The sequence below is a fragment of the Pelobates fuscus genome, chromosome 2, assembly GCF_036172605.1.
Source record: "Pelobates fuscus isolate aPelFus1 chromosome 2, aPelFus1.pri, whole genome shotgun sequence".
Classification (NCBI taxonomy): Eukaryota; Metazoa; Chordata; class Amphibia; order Anura; family Pelobatidae; genus Pelobates; species Pelobates fuscus.
The window spans coordinates 218865451-218885136 of NC_086318.1; the positions used below are offsets into that span (position 1 = coordinate 218865451).

The 19686-nt window shown below is 40.2% G+C and overlaps 1 protein-coding gene across 1 annotated transcript in view; it reads right to left on the reverse strand.

Annotated features, from left to right (window-relative positions):
* Positions 1-668: 668 nt before the first annotated feature.
* The window catches only part of SRD5A2 (steroid 5 alpha-reductase 2), a 146854-nt gene continuing 127836 nt past the window's right edge, over positions 669-19686 (reverse strand). The window contains exons 4-5 of the mRNA XM_063443189.1: positions 7519-7669; positions 669-864 (exon numbers count right to left, since the gene is read on the reverse strand). Coding sequence (XP_063299259.1) covers positions 798-864; positions 7519-7669 — 218 coding nt within the window. The 3' untranslated portion in view covers positions 669-797. The remainder of the gene's footprint in view (positions 865-7518; positions 7670-19686) is intronic.

The following is a 19686-nucleotide window of genomic DNA, read 5'->3' on the forward strand; positions in this document are numbered from 1 at the left end:
AAATAAAATGTTCCCAGAAAGTAGGATTTTTTTTCAAAAAGACTAAACATTATATTTTATTAATAATGTGTTTATTTTTATTTCATTGAAAAGCCTCTGCTGAATATAAAAACTGTATATCTAAATATATTGTTACAGACATAAGTACTATTATTTTGGATTATGTAAGATTTTGCTTTTTATTTTTTTATAGTTTGAATGAATATCACCTGCAGCCATATAACACAAGGTAAGGGTGCAGATAGGTTTATGACGAGGAGAACATCAAAATATATTCTGTTTAATTTCATAGGCATAACATATTAGAACACTTGTGTAAGGTTTTGTGCAGGAGGAGTTGTACCTTTAAATTTAAACTGTTAGTGAACCCAGTAACAAATGTCATTATTTCTTTGAGCAATATGTCCCATGTGTGTTAGACACTGACAAACATTTTTGACAAACTTGCTTTTATTCTATTTGCAGATAGTAGGTAATTTAAAAAGCAGGAGGGGATGACTATTTTATCAGTTAGCTATCTTATGCCTCCTATTTTAATTTTCTTTGGCTAAACATTAAACTATTGATTTTATTTTTCCATGTTAAATTAAAATATATAATTTATAGATAAAATCAGTAAAAACACAAGTGATTACAAGATGATAATGGAAAGTCAGAAGACACAACGTTTCCAGTTGATCCAGTTTAAAAATGTTCTTTCAAATCCAATGTACAAAAAAAACCCACTTAAGTAAAATCCACAGTTGTGTCCTAGTCCGTTGCCTAAAATAGCAAAATCTTAACCTCCATTAGCAATGTTAAAAAATCAAAGGAATTAGAGCTTTTCTTTCTTTGGGATAGTCCTTGAAAACCTGGAGATAATACCTGGTAAGAGAAGAAAAAGATATACATTGCTGTTTGGACCAATACAAAAATACAATAGCTCCATAGTGCCCACTAGTGGTCACATATTACAATCTTGACAGAAAGCAGTTTTTTTTTTCTGAAAAAAAAACTTTTTCCACAATTCACATATCGCACAGTTACAGTTAGGTCCAGAAATCTTTGGACACTGATGCAATTTTGGCTCTGTACGCCACCACAAGGGATTTGAAATGAAACAACCGAGAAGCAATTGAAGTGCAGATTTATAGCTTTAATTCAAAGAATTGAACAAAAATAGTGTATAAAACTTTTGGAATGGCAACCATTTTCATACACAGTCCTCTTATTTCACGGGCTCATGTGTAAAAGGACAAATTAACACAAGCCCAGTTTACTTTAGTGTTGCTTAATATTGTAGTTTGGTTAATGTGCCCTCAAAGGCCCTTTGAGGGATAGACTCGCACAGATAGGACTGAAAATATATATACATTATTTTGTACGCCACCACAATGTAATTGAAATGGATTTGAAATTAAACAACCAAGATGCAAATGAAGTGCATTAATTTAAGGGATTGAACAAAAATAATGTAGGAAACGTTTAGGAATTGCAACCATTTTCATACACAGTCCCCTTATTTCAGGGGCCAAAATGTAATTGGACAAATTAATACAATCACAAATAAAATGGTAATTTGTAAAACCTTGTTAAGAATCCTATGCAGGTAATGACTGCTTTAAAGGGAAACTCAGGTACCCTCTCCCTCCCCCCTCCCATCCCAGGTAGCTGAAGGGGTGAAAACCCCTTCAGGTCACTTACCTGAGACCCCGCCGATGTCCCTCGGTGGTGGTTTCAGGTCGGCGTCACTCCTCCCAGTAATTACGTCAGCCGGTGGGCGAGACTAATCCCGCCCGCCGGCTGAGAAAACCTTATGCGCATGCGTGGCAATGCCGCGCATGCGCATTAGGTCTCCCCATAAGAAAACATTGAAAATGATTTTCAATGCTTTCCTATGGGGAATTGAGCGACGCTGGAGGTCCTCACAAATCTTTGCTATGAAGCAGGAAGTGTCCTCTAGTGGCTGTCTACTAGACAGCCACTAGAGGTGGAGTTAACCCTGCAATGTAATTATAAAAAACTGCAATAATTACAGTTGCAGGGTTAAGAGTAGTGGGAGAGTGTCCCTTTAAGTCTGAAACACGTGGACATCACCAAACACTGGGTTTACTTTGGCTGCTTTGCCAGGCCTTTACTGCAGCTGTCTTCGGTTGTTGTTTGTTCATGGGTTTTTCTGCCTTCAGTTTTGTCTTCAGTAAGTGAGATGCATGCTTGATCGGGTTGAGATCTGTCACGGCACAGCCCAAGCCCTGCAGACAGCAAGGGGTGGCCGCCCCTTTAAGAGATTAAGAGACCTGGCTGGGTTTGAACTCACAGCTCCAGCATCCAAGTCAGGTTCTCTACCATGACTTCAGTTTTTGTTTGCATTCTTCTGCTTTCTGACCCCTTGCCTGGATTAGGCAGTGCTGATCCACCTGCAGCCCTTTTCCAATTAGGGTCAGCTGCACCTAATTAGCAGGCTGTAAAAGCCAGCCCTGCCTAACACCTAGTATCTGGTCATTTTGCCTGTTTGGTGTTTCCTGACGGATCTTTGCTACACTACAGACTGATTTCCTGGACTCTGAACTCTGCCTGCTTTACCGACTATGTTACTCCGCTGCCAGCCCTGACTTCTGCTTCTCGCCTGACCCTGCCTTTGTATTTTCCCTTAATCTGTTCTGTGTTTTGGATTTTGCCTGCTTCCTGTGCCATCTCCTGCAACTGGGCTCCAACTCCTGGTAAACTGTTCCATAAGTACCCAGGTGACTGTTACAAGATCAGGTGTTTGAGTCAACCATTGCAGAATATTCCATTTGTTTGCCTTAAAAGCAGCCAATATATCTCTATGAACTTCAGAATTCATCCGGCTGCTTCTGTCACATCATCAATAAACACTAGTGCAAAAATATACAAAAGAAGGATCGGCGCTAATATGCCAGTGGGTAGGCAGCAACCACAATAAAGGGGATCCCTCTCACACTTTAAACAGAAAACAGAAATGCACAAAAGAAAACTAGTGGGATATAGTCACTGTTAGAAAGGAACTTTTGTTTCACACCAAATGGTTTCTTTATGGTATATTCAGTGGCAGATGTGGATTGCTAAGGCTCGGGAATGGTACTTGTAAACAATCTCTCCGATATTTGGTCATATAAAATGGAGAGAAGAAGAGGAGAGAGGACCAAATCGAGCAATATGTCTCATATAAAGTGATGATAGTGGAATAATAATAATACACTCACATTTGGCAGAGCTATGGCCAGCTCTAGCGTCTAGCGCTTATAGTGGTACAATCCCCATTTTGGGATAAAGTGTTGATATCCTCAATCTTTGGGTTACTTGGAGCTCAAATGACAAAGGTTGGAAGGCAAAAATAATCCTCTCAATAAGATAAAACCAAGTTTAAAAATATATATATATATAATATACTCACACAGCATAGAGCAGTCTGACTGCTCTGTGGTATCGGCACAAACCTAGATGTATTTGACCAAAAAGGATTCCTTTATTGCAATACAAAGTAAAAACATCCAATAATGCGTTTCGGCGTTGTGGCTTTCTCAACTGGAGCAAGAATTGGATTCTTGTTCCAGTTGAGAAAGCCACAACGGCGAAAAGGGGTTTTTCTATACCATGGAAAGGTTCCTATGATCATCCACCCCTGTTGTTTTACGTGGAAGTCCAGGCCCTTTTGTGTTAAGGAGTTCACCAGTGCGTTCTTTTTTTTTCGCAGAATGTACCAAACTGTTGATTTGGCTACTCCTAATGATTTTTTTTTTTTTACAGCCTAAGGAAAGCCTAGTTCATGTGCATTGAGAGCTCATTTGACTGCATGTTGTGGGTTCTCAGCAATAGCTTCCAAATGTGAATGCCACATCTGGAATAAACTCCAGACCTTTTACCAGCTTAACTGATGAAGAAATAACAAAGAGCCCACACCTGTCCATGAAACCGGCTTTGAGTCAATTGTCCAATTACTTTTGGTCTCTTGAAAAAGAGGGGGTTACATATTAAAGAGCTGTAATTCTTAAACCCTTCCTCTAATTTGGATGTGAATACCTCCAAAATAAAGCTGATAGACTGCACTTTTAGCCCATATTCATTATTTAAATGTAATTTGAATTTATTTTCGTAAACAACCAAAATAACAAAACTTGTGTCAGTGTCCAAATATATCCAGACCTAACTATATTTAAGAGCCAAAAAGCTTGATCTAATTTGAGCTAATTTGGTATAAATAGAAAGCACCAGCTAAAACCATGTATAGATAAGATGACTAGAGAGACGGAGAATATCCCACTCAAGGTTTTCAGGAACGTGCTGGTGCGAATAATTGTTGTTATTTCATGTATATTAAACATACAAAATTACATTTAAACTTGCAATCTAAAACATACTTTAATATGTAAGAAATCTCAATGTGTGCTCAATGTTTCTACATAAATTAAAAAAATGGTAAGACTTGCGTAAAGGAAATTAAAAATAAAAACAGAACAAACCTCAAAACTTTAACCTTCCACATCTCCTTGGTTGACAATTTCAAGAACAAAATTGATACTTATAATTAACAAATCTCCTGGACCAGATGGCCTCTATTCTAAAAAAAGTACTATGATACAATTATTTTTGGCAGACCAATATTAGTTTTCAAGGATTCTTAATTTTATAAAGAGCCACAAAAAGTCTGGGCTAGGGACAAAGGCGAGGGCTTGCAAAAGCTGCAGACTAGAGATCTGGAGATCTGGAGATCTGAAGCTTTTGCAAGCTCTTTTTAACTATACCCTTAATAAAAAAAATGCATGAACATTTTCATTTTGGGTATATCTACTAAACAGTGTTTTTTATTGGGGGGGGGGCAGTGTTCTTTTAAGGAGTCAGCTTACTAGAGCTCAACGCTATTTTCAAATTCAGATTCAAGTTTGTTTATTACTGCACAGTGTACATACAAAGACAATAAAAAACAGAAATAACGTAGCGATTAATGAAACATACTATGAATAAAAAAATGTACTCTCAGTGTAAAATTTAGCAGTCTTTGCTTAATGCCATAATACCTCTAATACCTAAAAATACGATCCCTCCATCATTAATAAAGGAATTTCAACAGTCTAATAATAATTTAGACATTATACAATACTTCCACCAATATTGTACAATCCAACTCTACAGGGAGTGCAGAATTATTAGGCAAGTTGTATTTTTGAGGATTCATTTTATTATTGAACAACAACCATGTTCTCAATGAACCCAAAAAACTCATTAATATCAAAGCTGAATATTTTTGGAAGAAGTTTTTAGTTTGTTTTTAGTTATAGCTATTTTAGGGGGATATCTGTGTGTGCAGGTGACTATTACTGTGCATAATTATTAGGCAACTTGACAAAAAACAAATATATACCCATTTCAATTATTTATTTTTACCAGTGAAACCAATATAACATCTCAACATTCACAAATATACATTTCTGACATTCAAAAACATAACAAAAACAAATCAGTGACCAATATAGCCACCTTTCTTTGCAAGGACACTCAAAAGCCTGGCATCCATGGATTCTGTCAGTGTTTTGATCTGTTCACCATCAACATTGCGTGCAGAAGCAACCACAGCCTCCCAGACACTGTTCAGAGAGGTGTACTATTTTCCCTCCTTGTAAATCTCACATTTGATGATGGACCACAGGTTCTCAATGGGGTTCAGATCAGGTGAACAAGGAGGCCATGTCATTAGATTTTCTTCTTTTATACCCTTTCTTGCCAGCCACGCTGTGGAGTACTTGGACGCGTGTGATGGAGCATTGTCCTGCATGAAAATCATGTTTTTCTTGAAGGATGCAGACTTCTTCCTGTACCACTGCTTGAAGAAGGTGTCTTCCAGAAACTGGCAGTTGGACTGGGAGTTGAGCTTGACTCCATCCTCAACCCGATGATACCAGCCCAAACCAGTACTCCACCTCCACCTTAATGGCGTCTGAGTCGGACTGGAGCTCTCTGCCCTTTACCAATCCAGCCACGGGCCCATCCATCTGGCCCATCAAGACTCACTCTCATTTCATCAGTCCATAAAACCTTAGAAAAATCAGTCTTGAGATATTTCTTGGCCCAGTCTTGACGTTTCAGCTTGTGTGTCTTGTTCAGTGGTGGTCATCTTTCAGCCTTTCTTACCTTGGCCATGTCTCTGAGTATTGCACACCTTGTGCTTTTGGGCACTCCAGTGATGTTGCAGCTCTGAAATATGGCCAAACTGGTGGCAAGTGGCATCTTGGCAGCTGCACGCTTGACTTTTCTCAGTTCATGGGCAGTTATTTTGCGCCTTGGTTTTTCCACACGCTTCTTGCGACCCTGTTGACTATTTTGAATGAAACACTTGATTGTCCGATGATCACGCTTCAGAAGCTTTGCAATTTTAAGAGTGCTGCATCCCTCTGCAAGATATCTCACTATTTTTGACTTTTCAGAGCCTGTCAAGTCCTTCTTTTGACCCATTTTGCCAAAGGAAAGGAAGTTGCCTAATAATTATGCACACCTGATATAGGGTGTTGATGTCATTAGACCACACCCCTTCTCATTACAGAGATGCACATCACCTAATATGCTTAATTGGTAGTAGGCTTTCGAGACTATACAGCTTGGAGTAAGACAACATGCATAAAGAGGATGATGTGGTCAAAATACTCATTTGCCTAATAATTCTGCACTCCCTGTATAGCCTTTAACCCCCACTTCAAATTAAAAATATCTATCCAATATTTTTTTTTAATTTATTATAAAAAATAAATATTTTAAAACCAAGCATACCTCATGCAAATAAAGTGTATGAAATATGAAAAGAGTTATCTGTGTACTATCCCTAATCCCTATGCATAATGAAATGACAATGTTTTTTTTTAGTGCGTCTGCAATCGCCATAAATGTGTAAACTCAAAGTTTGCCTTGAGGGCCATTGCAGCACTACTAAAAACCTCTAACATTTAAATGCGCATAGGGATTCGGGATAAAACATAGTTAACTGTTTTCCTCTTTTCTTTATATATTTTAGTGTAATAAATACTAAAATCATTTCTGCTGCTGCTGTTTTCCTGTCACTTGTGGATCCTTCAGCCACTTACCTGAATCCAGCCCCAACCACGCCCCCCCAATCCGCCGACGTCCGCCACCGGTGGGAGACCTAATGCGCATGCGTGGCAATGGGCGCGCGCACATTACACCTCCCCATAAGAAAGCATTATTTAATGCTTTCCTATGGGGATTATGGCAACGCTGCAGGTCCTCATGCATAGTGTGAGGACGTCCAGCGTCATTTAGACGACCAAAAGTTGTCTAAGAAGCCGGAAGTCCCTCTAGTGGCTGTCTGGTAGACAGCCACTAGAGGAGGACTTACCCTGCAAGGTAATTATTGCAGTCTATAAAAACTGCAATAATTACACTTGCAGGGTTAAGTTTGATGGGAGTTGGTCTGGGTGCCTACAGTGCCCCTTTAAGATAGTTAAGACCAAATTAAAAGAAAGACACTAAATTACGTTTTTGAATAATGGCTGAATTGAGAAAACTACTTACTTGTGATGATGATATGCCCTTGGTCCAATGGAGCAAAGAGTAAAGAAGGCAAATGCAAATGCTGGCAGGGTCCATGTTGCTATTGCATAACCAAACCACTCTACTATTTCACCTAGGAAATTGGCTCCTGAGACATACTTGAACATTCCTCCTATAATCACAAAGACATTTATTAAATGTGACTGTTAGGGGACATATTTAATCATCAACCTTATTTTCATTGAATAATTGAAAAGTCATTTATTTTAATAAGGTACCAACAAAGAGAGAGAAATAATAATAATAAAATAAATAAATATATATATATATATATATATATATATATATAGGAAACATGGGGGGATGGTTGCACTCACCTAAACATGCTTAAATGGGGTGCTGCTGGGGGCCATATTTGTGTATTTATTATTATATATATATATATATATATATATATATATATATATATATATATATATATATATATATATATATAAATATTTAATACATTGCTAAACACAAACACACACACCAGTCAAGCAATAAGACTTGCTTTTCCCACAAAAATCTTACTTTAACAGTGCTCTCACTACTGCAAGGGATCCTGGGTAGGTGTATGCAAATGAGCTCAACAAAAAAACTAATTTTTGCCTCATAATTCCACTTTATATACGGATTCCTTGGTGTATGTGTCTGCTGTATACAACAGCTTTGAAACACAACTCAGGAAGAGGAGCAAAGCCAGTGAACCACTCATGTGGTTCTTTGTGGAACTCATATGCATGCTCCTACCCAGAATCCCTTGCAGTAGTGAGAGCACTGTTAAAGTAAGTAAGTTAAAGTAAGATCCAACTCACTCCACATAGATATCCCCCTAGACCCATGGATATGGCTCCTATCAAAACCCTGGGAACCCTTAACCATAGCCCAAAACAAACAAACAAATAGAACAGCCCTGGCAACCAGAAGGGCAATAGCAGAACTCTGGGGCACCCCAGAGGTCCCCACATTGTCCACAATTATCCGTAAGACTAGGGAAGCCATTGAAATGGACAGATTCTCAGCCCAGGTTCATGAAACGTCATACCACTTTTACAAAATATGGGACCCGTAGCTGCACGAACCTGCCCTAACAAAACCAAATCTCACTACACCATAGTCCTCACAAATGACCAACAGAAGCATAGAAACCAGAGGGGGAAGACCCCACAAAGGCCCACACCTGCAACCCAATAGGGTAAGCCCACAACATATCCTAGCTGACACCCAAAATCCCAGACCAGAAACCCCAAATCCCAGCCTCCCGTGAACACAACACCCAACCCCTGAGACCAAAGGTTGAATTTGTTTATACTTGAATGTATATTTATGTTTATATTTAAGTTTAATTGTTTTTTATGGTTTCACTATTCTGCAACCTATCAACATGCTTTCAATGCAACAGTATAGATGGAAACCAGCTACACAAAAACGATTGGTTATAAACTGATGTCATACATGTCATGTGATAAATGTCTATAACAATGTTGAAAAATACCTCTGAAAAATAAAAATAAATGTTTAAAAAAAAAAAAAAAAACACACACGTGGTCACAGATGGGCAGACACACACAGACAGGCATCTAAAAAGGCATAGACAGACAGATTCATAGGTGCACACACAGATAAGCCAACAGGCACAGGCATGTATACCGAGGGATAGATTCAAACACACAGGCACAAAGACAGGCAAACACAGAAATCCATACAGTTAGGTCTAGAAATATTTGGATGCTGACACTATTTTCAGAATATTTGCACTGTACACCACCACAATGGATTTGAACTGAAACAACTGAGATCCAATTGAAGTGCAGACTTTCAACTTTAATTCAAGGGGTTGGACAAACATATCATATGAAACCTTTAGGAATTGCAACAATTTTTATACACAGTACTAAGATGTAATAGGACAAATTAACACAATCATAAATGAAATATAAGTTTTTAATACTTTGTTGAGAATTCTTTGCAGGCAATTACTGCTGGAAGTCTGGAAAGCATGGACACCACCAAACGCTGGTTTTCCTCCTGTGTGATGCTTTGCCAGGCCCTTACTGCAGCGGTCTTCAGTTGTTGTTTGTCAGTGGATATTTCTGCCTTCAGTTTTGTCAGCAAGTGAAATGCATACTCAATCAAGTGATTGACTCCACAGAATATTACACTTATTTGCCCTAAAAAACTACTGGATTGCTTTTGCAGTATGTTCTGGGTCATTGTCCATCTGTAAAGTGAAGTGCCGTCCAATCAACTTTGCTGAATTTGGCTGAATCTTAGCAGACAGTATATCCTTATACACTTCAGAATTCATCGGGCTGCTTCTGTCTTCTATCACATCAGTGCCATTCTGTCACTTGGTCACTGGAAGCCATGTATGTCCATGCCATCACACTGCCTCCACCATCATAAACCCTTTCATACTTTTTTCTTCCCATCATTATGGTACAGGTGATCTTAATTTCATCTGTCCTAAGATTGCTGTTCCAAAACTGGACTGGGTTTTTTAAGATTTGTTTTATTTTTACAAAGTCTAATCTGACCTCTATGTTCTTGAGCCTTATGAATGGTTTGCCCCTTGTGGTGAATTGTACTTGCTCTCGTGAGGTATTCTCTTTATGGTAGACTTGGATAATGATATGCCTACCTCCTTGAGAGTGTTTGTCATGGTTCTGATGAGGTCAGTTAAGAGACTTATACCGGGGTTAAGTTTAGGTTCTTTATTGGAATTGAAGGAAACAAAAATGAAGTCACTCAAATCACAACAAAGTGGGTGAATGAAAGCTGGATAGTAAGTAAGTATCTTGTTTAGCTGTTAAGTTTAGCTGGACCAGCACTAAATGTACATTTGTACACACACGTCTCAAAACTAGAAACAAAGTAAGAAAATGACTAGCCTTATAAGGCATCTCCACTGACTAATAATGGGAGTATAGGGCCATCCAGTAAATTGCTTAACCCCTTAAGGACACATGACATGTGTGAAATGTCATGATTCCCTTTTATTCCAGACGTTTGGTCCTTAAGGGGTTAAAGGGACACTATAGTCACCTGAACAACTTTAGCTTAATGAAGCAGTTTTGGTGTATAGAACATGCCCCTGCAGCCTCACTGCTCAATCCTCTGCCATTTAGGAGTTAAATTCCTTTGTTTATGAACCCTAGTAACACCTCCCTGCATGTGACGTGCACAGCCTTCCATAAACACTTCCTGTAAAGAGAGCCCTATTTAGGCTTTCTTTATTGCAAGTTCTGTTTAATTAAGATTTTCTTATCCCCTGCTATGTTAATAGCTTGCTAGACCATGCAAGAGCCTCCTGTATGTGATTACAATTCAATTTAGAGATTGAGATACAATTATTTAAGGTAAATTACATCTGTTTGAAAGTGAAACCAGTTTTTTTTTTCATTCAGGCTCTGTCAATCATGGCCAGGGGAGGTGTGATGTAACTCCTAAATGGCAGTGAATTGAGCAGTGAAATTGCAGGGGAATGATCTAAGCACTAAAACTTGCTTTATTTTGCTCAAGTAATTTAGATGACTATAGTGTTCCTTTAAACTAATGGTAGCATTATTAAACTGCTTGTTTTAGCCCAGGATTTATATAACGGAATTATAGGTAAGTAACAGGATATAAAGAAATAGATAAAAGCAGAACCTTTACACGGAATTATAAGTAACAGGATATAAAGAAATAGATAGAAGCAGAACCTATAAACTGAATTATAGGTAGAAGTAAGGGAATAGTGAGAAGGAGAAGCTATAAACGGAATTATAGGTAAATAACAGGATATAAAGAAATAGATAGAAGTAAAACCTATAAACTGAATTATAGGTTTGGAGGAAGAAGGAGAACCTATAAGTGGAATTATAGGTTAGGAGGAAGAAGGAGAAACTATTAAGCGAAATTATAGGTTAGGAGGAAGAAGGAGAACCTATAAGTGGAATTATAGGTTAGGAGGAAGAAGGAGAAACTATAAGCGGAATTATAGGTTTGGAGGAAGAAGGAGAACCTATAAGTGGAATTATAGGTTAGGAGGAAGAAGGAGAAACTATAAGTGGAATTATAGGTAAGTAACAGGATATAAAGAAATAGAAGAAGAAGCTATAAACGGAATTTTAGGAAGGAAAGAACAGAATTAAGAGTTTAGGCAATATGCCCCAAGCAGGTTATCAAGTGATACGGAATGTTATAAGTGAGATTTACAGGTAATTCAAAAGAAGTAAAAACCTATAAGTGAAATTATAGATTAGAGGCAAATATAATATAACATAATATAATTATATAGTGAATTTAAAATAGACGTTTAGTTATTTTTGGTTGGAGGCAGTAACGCAGTCATCAGATAATTGCAGGAGGGTTATTCAGGATAGTAGTCAGAATAGTCAGTATTATCCAGGTACATTGTGTTGAATTCGGCTGGAGTAAAAGGGGTTTGCAACAAAAGTTAAGATGTAACAAAATGCAGTATGAATAAATCAAGTTGGTTGATTTATTATTATTATTGCCATTTATATAACCAATTCTGCAGCGCTTTACAATATTATGAGGGGGGGAGGAGGATTTAACTATAAATAGGACAATTACAAGAAAATTTACAGGAACGATAGGTTGAAGAGGACCCTGCTCAAACAAGCTTACAGTCAATAGGAGGTGGGGTATAAATCACATTAGGACAGGAAATAGCAATCAAATAAGGTGGAAGTAAAGCAGAGGTGAAGTAGAGAGTAAAGTGCTGCCCTTTAGGAGAGAGCAAGAGACAGGGATGTAAGGTAGAGGTTACTCTGGGAGACCATAAGCTTTCCTAGAGAGATGGGTTTTAAAAGGCACTTCTTAAAAGATTCAAGACTAGGGGAGAGGCTGATGGCGGTAGGCAGGCTATTCCATAGGAAGGGAGCTGCCCGCGAGAAGTCCTGCAAGTGTGAGTTGGCCGAACGGGTTCTAGCAACGGACAGGAGAAGGTCACGGGCAGAGCGTAGAAATAATTTTTTGGGCCTTTCTGGCACAAGAGTGGCGAATAGATAGATCCCCATCTGTCATACAACTCCCACGATGCTATGCCAGCTGGAGATCTACCATTTCCCAATCCTAGCAAGGTTGTATTTGTGAGCATTGTTTGTGTTTTGAATGTAAGCATGTGTGTGCATGTAGGAGTGCATTTGTATGTACTGCTACCATTGGAAGGCAGTGGTATATTTGTGTCTAATGTTTGTGTTTGAATGTAGGGGTGCGTTTTTACGTAGTGTTGGCTTTTAAATGCTTTTGTGTGTAGTGTCGGGGTTTGCATAGAATATTTGCACTTGAGTGCATTGATGTGTTTGGATGTACGCACAGATACACACACTGGCACACATGCACATGTCATTATCTTTTACATTTACTTCTGGAGATGCTATCTTAGGCTGATGTGTGGGCAGCACTCCCTTTTCCTCCCTGCTCCCTGTGTTTCCTCTCTCATCCTCACGGACACTTTCCTTATAGCTGGGAGGAAGTGCTGTAACTTCCTTCATGCGGCTGAGATCACAGGTGCCCGGTTGGGTTGTGCAACTCTTTAAAGGGTCAGGAACACAAACATGTATTCCTGACCCTATAGTGTTAAAACTACCATCTAGCCTCCCTGGGCCCCTCATGCCTCCATAAAAAAGCAAAATCTTGCTGTTTTCAAGCCTGAAGCTGTAACTCTGCATGCTGCTTGCCTCAAAAAAACAAGCAGTCTGCTGACATCATCAGAAGTGGTGGCCTGATCCAATCACAATGCTTCCCCATCGGATGTTTGGATGCATTTTAGGCAGCCATGACCCAGGAAGGATCTCAAACAGCTATCTGAGGAGTGGCTAGTGAAGTTATCACTAGGCTGTAATGTAAACACTGCATTTTCTCTGAAAAGACAGTGTTTTCAGCAAAAAGCCTGAAGGTAATGATTCTACACAACAGAACAAATTCAATAAGCTGTAGTTGTTCTGGTGACTATAGTGTCCCTTTAACTCCTTAAGGACACATGACATGTGTGACGTCATGATTCCCTTTTATTCCAGAAGTTTGGTCCTTAAGGGGTTAAGGGTTTTAGAGATCTGGAGTGTCCCTTTAAAATGTATATTTTATTTAGTCACCACCCCTTCAAGTTGCCATTCTGTAGCTGGTGGGTGGCTTCCATGTGGTCAAGTTTGGATTCAGAGGGAGCAGGGTTGAGTTATCCTGGTTCCACTTCAAACAACCCATGCAGCTTCCAAGAGTGCTGGATAGAACTTATCTGATTTCTCTCTTTTTCCTTGCACTGCTAGACAGGGACAGCTAGTCACTCAGTGTGATCAATTAAGCAGCAAGGGGTGTTGGATTACTATAATGTAGTCTGCTCCATGTGGGCCCACTGATAGACTGGCCTCTTTAAAGTTGTAGTATCTGCCAACCACTGGTGGTGGCCCTGGGTGCAACACATGAAATGTAAAAGCATTTAACAGGCCCCTTAAAGTTTAAGTGCCTGATAATCACTGGTGGTGATCCTGGGTGCAACACACTAAATTTACATGTGATTAAAGCATATTAAAATAGGTTGTGTTGTACTTTCACTTTAAAGGAACACTCTAACATTACAAATTAGGTTTATTTGTAGTTTCCTGGGAGCTGTAGCTAGTCCTTTTCAAATAATTTTTATTAAAGTTTTACATATTTGTATAACAACAAGAATATAAACATTGTATTGGGGGTAGGAAGGGAAGGGGAACTTGGAAATGGAAAAGAATAACCATCCAGTATTAAAATAGGCATAACAGTGTATATGGCAAAAAAAAAAAAAAAAAATAATAATATGTTTTTACATCAATGCACTTTAATAACAAATATGTCATAGACCATATGCTCAGGGGCGTATTAGCCGCAAGGCAAACAAGGCATTTGCCTTGCGGCTAACAGACATGCTGGGCTGCTGCTTGGCGGTCGGGCGGCGCTGTTGGGAGGCCGGCGAGGGAGCACTTCTCTTGAGCTGTCTGTTCAGCTCCCTCGCGCGCCGCACAGTGAGGCTGGGAGCCGGAATATGACGTCATATTCCAGCTCCGCCTCCCAGCCTCACTGTGCGGCGCGCGAGGGAGCTGAACAGACAGCTCAAGGGAAGTGCTCCCTCGCCGGCCGCCCAACAGCGCCGCCCGACCGCCCAGCAGCCACTGGACCACCAGGGAAAAAAGAAGCCCCCCCCCCCAGCATTCCCAAAGGTAAGGAGGCTGGGGGGGGTTAAAGTAAAAAAAAAAAGCCACTGGACCACCAGGGAAAAAAGAAGGCCCCCCCCCCAGCATTCCCAAAGGTAAGGAAGCTGGGGGGGGGGTTAAAGTAAAAAAAAAAAAAGTGTTAATGTGAGTGTCTGTTAGTGAGTGTGAGTGTGTGTCTGTCTGTTAGTGAGTGTGAGTGTGTGTGTCTGTTAGTGAGTGAGTGTGTGTGTGTCTGTTAGTGAGTGTGTGTGTGTCTCTTAGTGTGTGTGTGTGTCTGTTAGTGTGTGTGTGTGTGTGTGTGTGTGTCTGTTAGTGTGTGTGTGTGTGTGTGTCTGTTAGTGTGTTTGCCTGTGAGTGAGTGTGTGTGTGTCTGACTGTGTGTGTCTGTTAGTGTGTGTGTTTGCCAGTGAGTGTGTGTGTCTGCTAGTTTGTGTCTGCTAGTGAGTGAGTGTGTGTCTGTTAGTGTGTGTCTGTTAGTGAGTGTCTGTTAGTGAGTGTGTTTGTCTGTTACTGAGTGTGAGTTTGTCTATTAGTGAGTGTGAGTTTGTCTATTAGTGTGTGTGTTTCTGTTAGCGAGTGTGTGTTTCTGTTAGCTAGTGTATGCGTATCTGTCAGTGAATGTGTGTGTGTGTATTTAGAATGCGGGGCGGGGTAAAGGTTGGGTGGGGGTGGCGCGCGGGGGGGGCGCCTGAGTTTTGTTCTGCCTAGGGCAGCACAAAACCAGGATACACCACTGCATATGCTGTTTTGATTTTTTCTTCCCACTTATCCCAATTGTATTTTAATATTGGGAAACCACGCATATTAGCTCTATGTGATAATTTGTGTGCCTTGTTTTCTAGAATCAAATTAAAAACTTCCCTGAGAGATGGCACATCTTGGGACTTCCAATGTCTAGGTAAACAGGATGTAGCAGCGATCAAAATGTGACCTATGATTATTTTGTCTGATCTATTAATGGACTCCGGGAGTTTTTTAAATAAGGCTAGTTCCGAGGTTAAAATGCTAATGGTTCTGTCCACTTTAATAATTAGGTCGTGAATCAATTTCCAATATTTAGTTAATTTAGGACAGAACCGAGGGGGCGTGGCTAGCCGAGCAAGGAGCAAGACGTGCAGAAGCAGAGCTCCTGTAAACCTAGCAGAAAACAAGACTAAAAGCGCCACAAAGCATTATCTAACTCGACCCAAAACATAATAGGGGTACCTCAGAACCCCCCCAGAGAGAGATGGGCCGCAGAAGCCGCAAATTGGCCCACTCGGGGAGCTAAAAACAACCGGACATTCGAACGTCCTTTGATAGGCCGCACCATCCCGCACAACCCAAGATGGCGCCTGTGAGGCCTAGAGACTCCAGTTACTCGGAGGAGTCCCTGGAGGAAGACGACAACACACTACTGCAAGCCAAACGCACGGTGTACGGGAGTGAAGACTCCGATTCCGACACCTCACCCTCCACCAAAGGGGACATTAAAAAATTACTCACAGACCTGCGGGAAGTATGGAAAGCTGACCTAACTGGAGTGCGCATCGAGGTAGACGGCCTTACCACACGGATCAGCGCGGCTGAACTAAGGGAACAGGAAAGGGAGCGAGACCTAACAGAAACAAAAGCCCGACTGGAGACTATGTCTCGGCAGCTCCAGGGGCTCACCAGAGCAGTCACATCCCTGGAGGCCAGGCACCGTAAAAGAAATGTGAGGATCCGCGGGGCACCGGAAAGAGTAGGCCCGGAGGCCATACTGGACTTTGCTAATGAAGTGGCAGCGGTAGTGGGGGTGAAATCCTCAGCAGGAGCCCAGCCCATCATATCTGCGTTCCGGATAAGGAAAGCCCCTACTGCCCCGGCGGATGCCCCGAGGGACATCATCGCCGTTACCAGGGATGTCTCCATAAAATCGGCAATACTGACGCGCTCACGCAACACCCCCACCATCATGGTGAACAACTGCTCCGTTAGAATTTACGACGACTTACCTTTTAACATCCTCCTTGAAAGACGGCGCTTCATGCCAGTAACAAAAGAACTCCGTGAAAACTGAATCAGATATAGATGGGGAGCATCGGGCACTCTAGTAGTGCAACAAGGGGACTCTGTCTTCACCCTATCAGCACAAGAAGACCCAACAGAATTCCTGCAGGCTCTCCACTTACCAGGGCCAGCAGACATGATCCCACTTACTGATGGAGCCAATCCGACGCAAAAACGATCCACAGAGACGAGAGCGCCACAGAAGAAGACGAGAATGATGAACTCTCCATAGCTGGATGCAGCGGACGGAGCACGAGTATCACCCACGTCGCTAACTATCCAACACGCGTAACTCACTTTAACTCACTTTGGGTCCTAAGTTACCCACAAAGTTTCAAGTCAACTTACCTCCAGTTTTGACGCTTTGCCAATTTGCCAATTTTTCATTTTGATAATTTTTTAAATAATCTGTTTTGTAACACTTTTGTTATGCTTGAGAGTATACCAGGTTATAGGGGAGAATGGAGGACTAGTAAGGCACGAGACTTATATGACCCGAGACCCTCTACACAAGGAGAGGAACTTTCCTAAAGCGTAATACCTAATGACATAGTTGATTTCAGGTTGATGTGGCCCTCTTCTGTGTGTTTGATTTTACTTGTACACGTGAGCTGACATTTACGTTACATGCTTAGCACTGTTGCTACTGGGTTCCCACGAGGAACTGTGCTGCTGCAGGGAAGCATACAGAGGAGAGCAGAGAGGGAGGACACAGCACACAACCCATCATCACACCTACTGACTTACACGTACCAACAGAAGAATAGTACTAGACATATTGTTTTCTAAAGTGACCAGTCTCTTTACATTTGAGCTTATGCTTAGCTTGTGGGAAGGAGCTCAGAGGGTGAGATTTAATTTTACTTATTTCTTTCTTTTTTTTTTTTTTTTTTTTTCCACTTACTTCATGCTATCAGACCCTAAGAGAGCACCTGCATTAAATATTTCATTGTGCAAACCAACTGTTCCGATTGCATTGGGAAATGCCATTGATGGAAATAGGCTCCTAATATGAGAAAGGGTAGTAATGCTGGCAGGACCTGAGTGGCCGTTTTATAATTTGTGCTGCTCACTGAAAATTCATAATTTTGGTGCAGTTTTGATAGCTCGGCAGATTAGCAACTCAGGTTATGGCATGGAGGTCACTGCGAATCCTAACAAGTTTTTAGAATACTTTAGTGTTCTTATGCATTACTGTACACCAATGCGTATGGCAATAACTTTTTTTTTTTTTTAACAGGTTGAAATTTTCAGTACTCTATTTGGCTCTAAACGAGGATGGTTGCTTTTAACTAGACTGGAAAACATAACTGTCTTACCCACTTCAATAATAGTCACAATTAGGAATAGGTATATAAACCAGTAACCTCTACTGGTCATTCAGGGGGTTCTGCTCAGTATCCTTGACCGTCTCCCTATACTCAGACAAGGTGCCAGATTATACATCTTACAGACTTGAGCTAAAGCGAATACATTAATTTACAATTAAAAAGCATACATAGCCATACAGAATAGAAGATCTATGTTAACCAAATCGGATTTATAAATGTAAGACCCCACAAACACACCAGTGTCACACCGAAAATAGAAAAGCTAAAATATAATATGATAATTTGTTTATTTTACATGTCTGCAATGTAAATTTTGTTAATTTTTCTTTTTTATATACTACTTTAAAACGTGTACTGTATGTCTCATACCATGTCACCATATGTTACTATATGACCGGTGGGCTGTAGCTATTGTGGCGCAGCACGCCAGACTGTTATTTCATGCAAAACCAAAAATAAAGAATTAAAAAAAAAAAAAAATTAGGACAGAACCACCAAATATGGGCCATATTGCCCACACCCCCACAATCTCTCCAACACCGGTCAGAATACATATTGTTCATGTTGTGCAATCTAGACGGGGCCAGGTACCAACGATATAACATTTTATAATGATTTTCAAAGTGGTCGGTGCAATACGAAATACCTTTTAAAGCTTTAAAAAAAACGAACCATTCTTCTAGATCGTACAGGGCACCCAACTCCGTCTCCCATGACAACATGTGTTTTAATTTAACTAGGGGCTTGGCGTTATAAAACGAGTAGCATAAGGATATCATGCCTTTACTAGTGGGGCTGCATAAAAAAGCTTTCTCTAATGGAGACATCTCAAGCTTTTTATAGTTTTTATCCGTTTCAGGTACCTTATATAGTTCTTTCAATTTGTCAATGATTACCTTACAATCCAACTCACATACATTCGTTAATCCATACTTAAGTTTCAATTTTTCCAAAGAGAGAATAGCATTGCCGTGAAAAAAATTGTCAAGATTAGTTATAGAGCATTCCTTCAACAGTTCTATTTTTAAGGATGGAATATAATCTTTCAATAACTCAATAGGCATTGCTCTATATAGGCTGGGAGAATGATCCTTTTTAAAAACAATATCCCAGGCCTTAAGTGTAGTCTTGGTAGATAAAAATAATTTGTAATTCCAGGTCTTTTCTTAGAATTTAACCAGGGTAATTCCGACAATCTAACCGGTAAAATTTTTGATTCTTCTATTTCCATCCATCTGGGTTTATCAACCTGATTACCAAAGCTCACAGCCACTGCAGCGTTAGTGGCGAAATAATATTTGCGGAAATCGGGAACACCGATACCGCCATTCGATTTGTGGTGCTGCAAGGAAGTGAGCTTTACTCGAGCAGGCTTGTTCCCCCAGAAGAACTTCATCATTGTCGAGTGAACTTTATTAAAAAATGATAATGGGATGGACAAAGGGATGGTCCTAAAAAAATATAGAATTTTTGGTAGTATCGTCATCTTAACAGATGCGACCCTCCCCAGCCATGAAAGTTCCATTCCGCCCCATCTCTCCATCTCCTTTTGTAGGTCCGACCATGCTTTCCTCAAGTTGTGATTATGCATA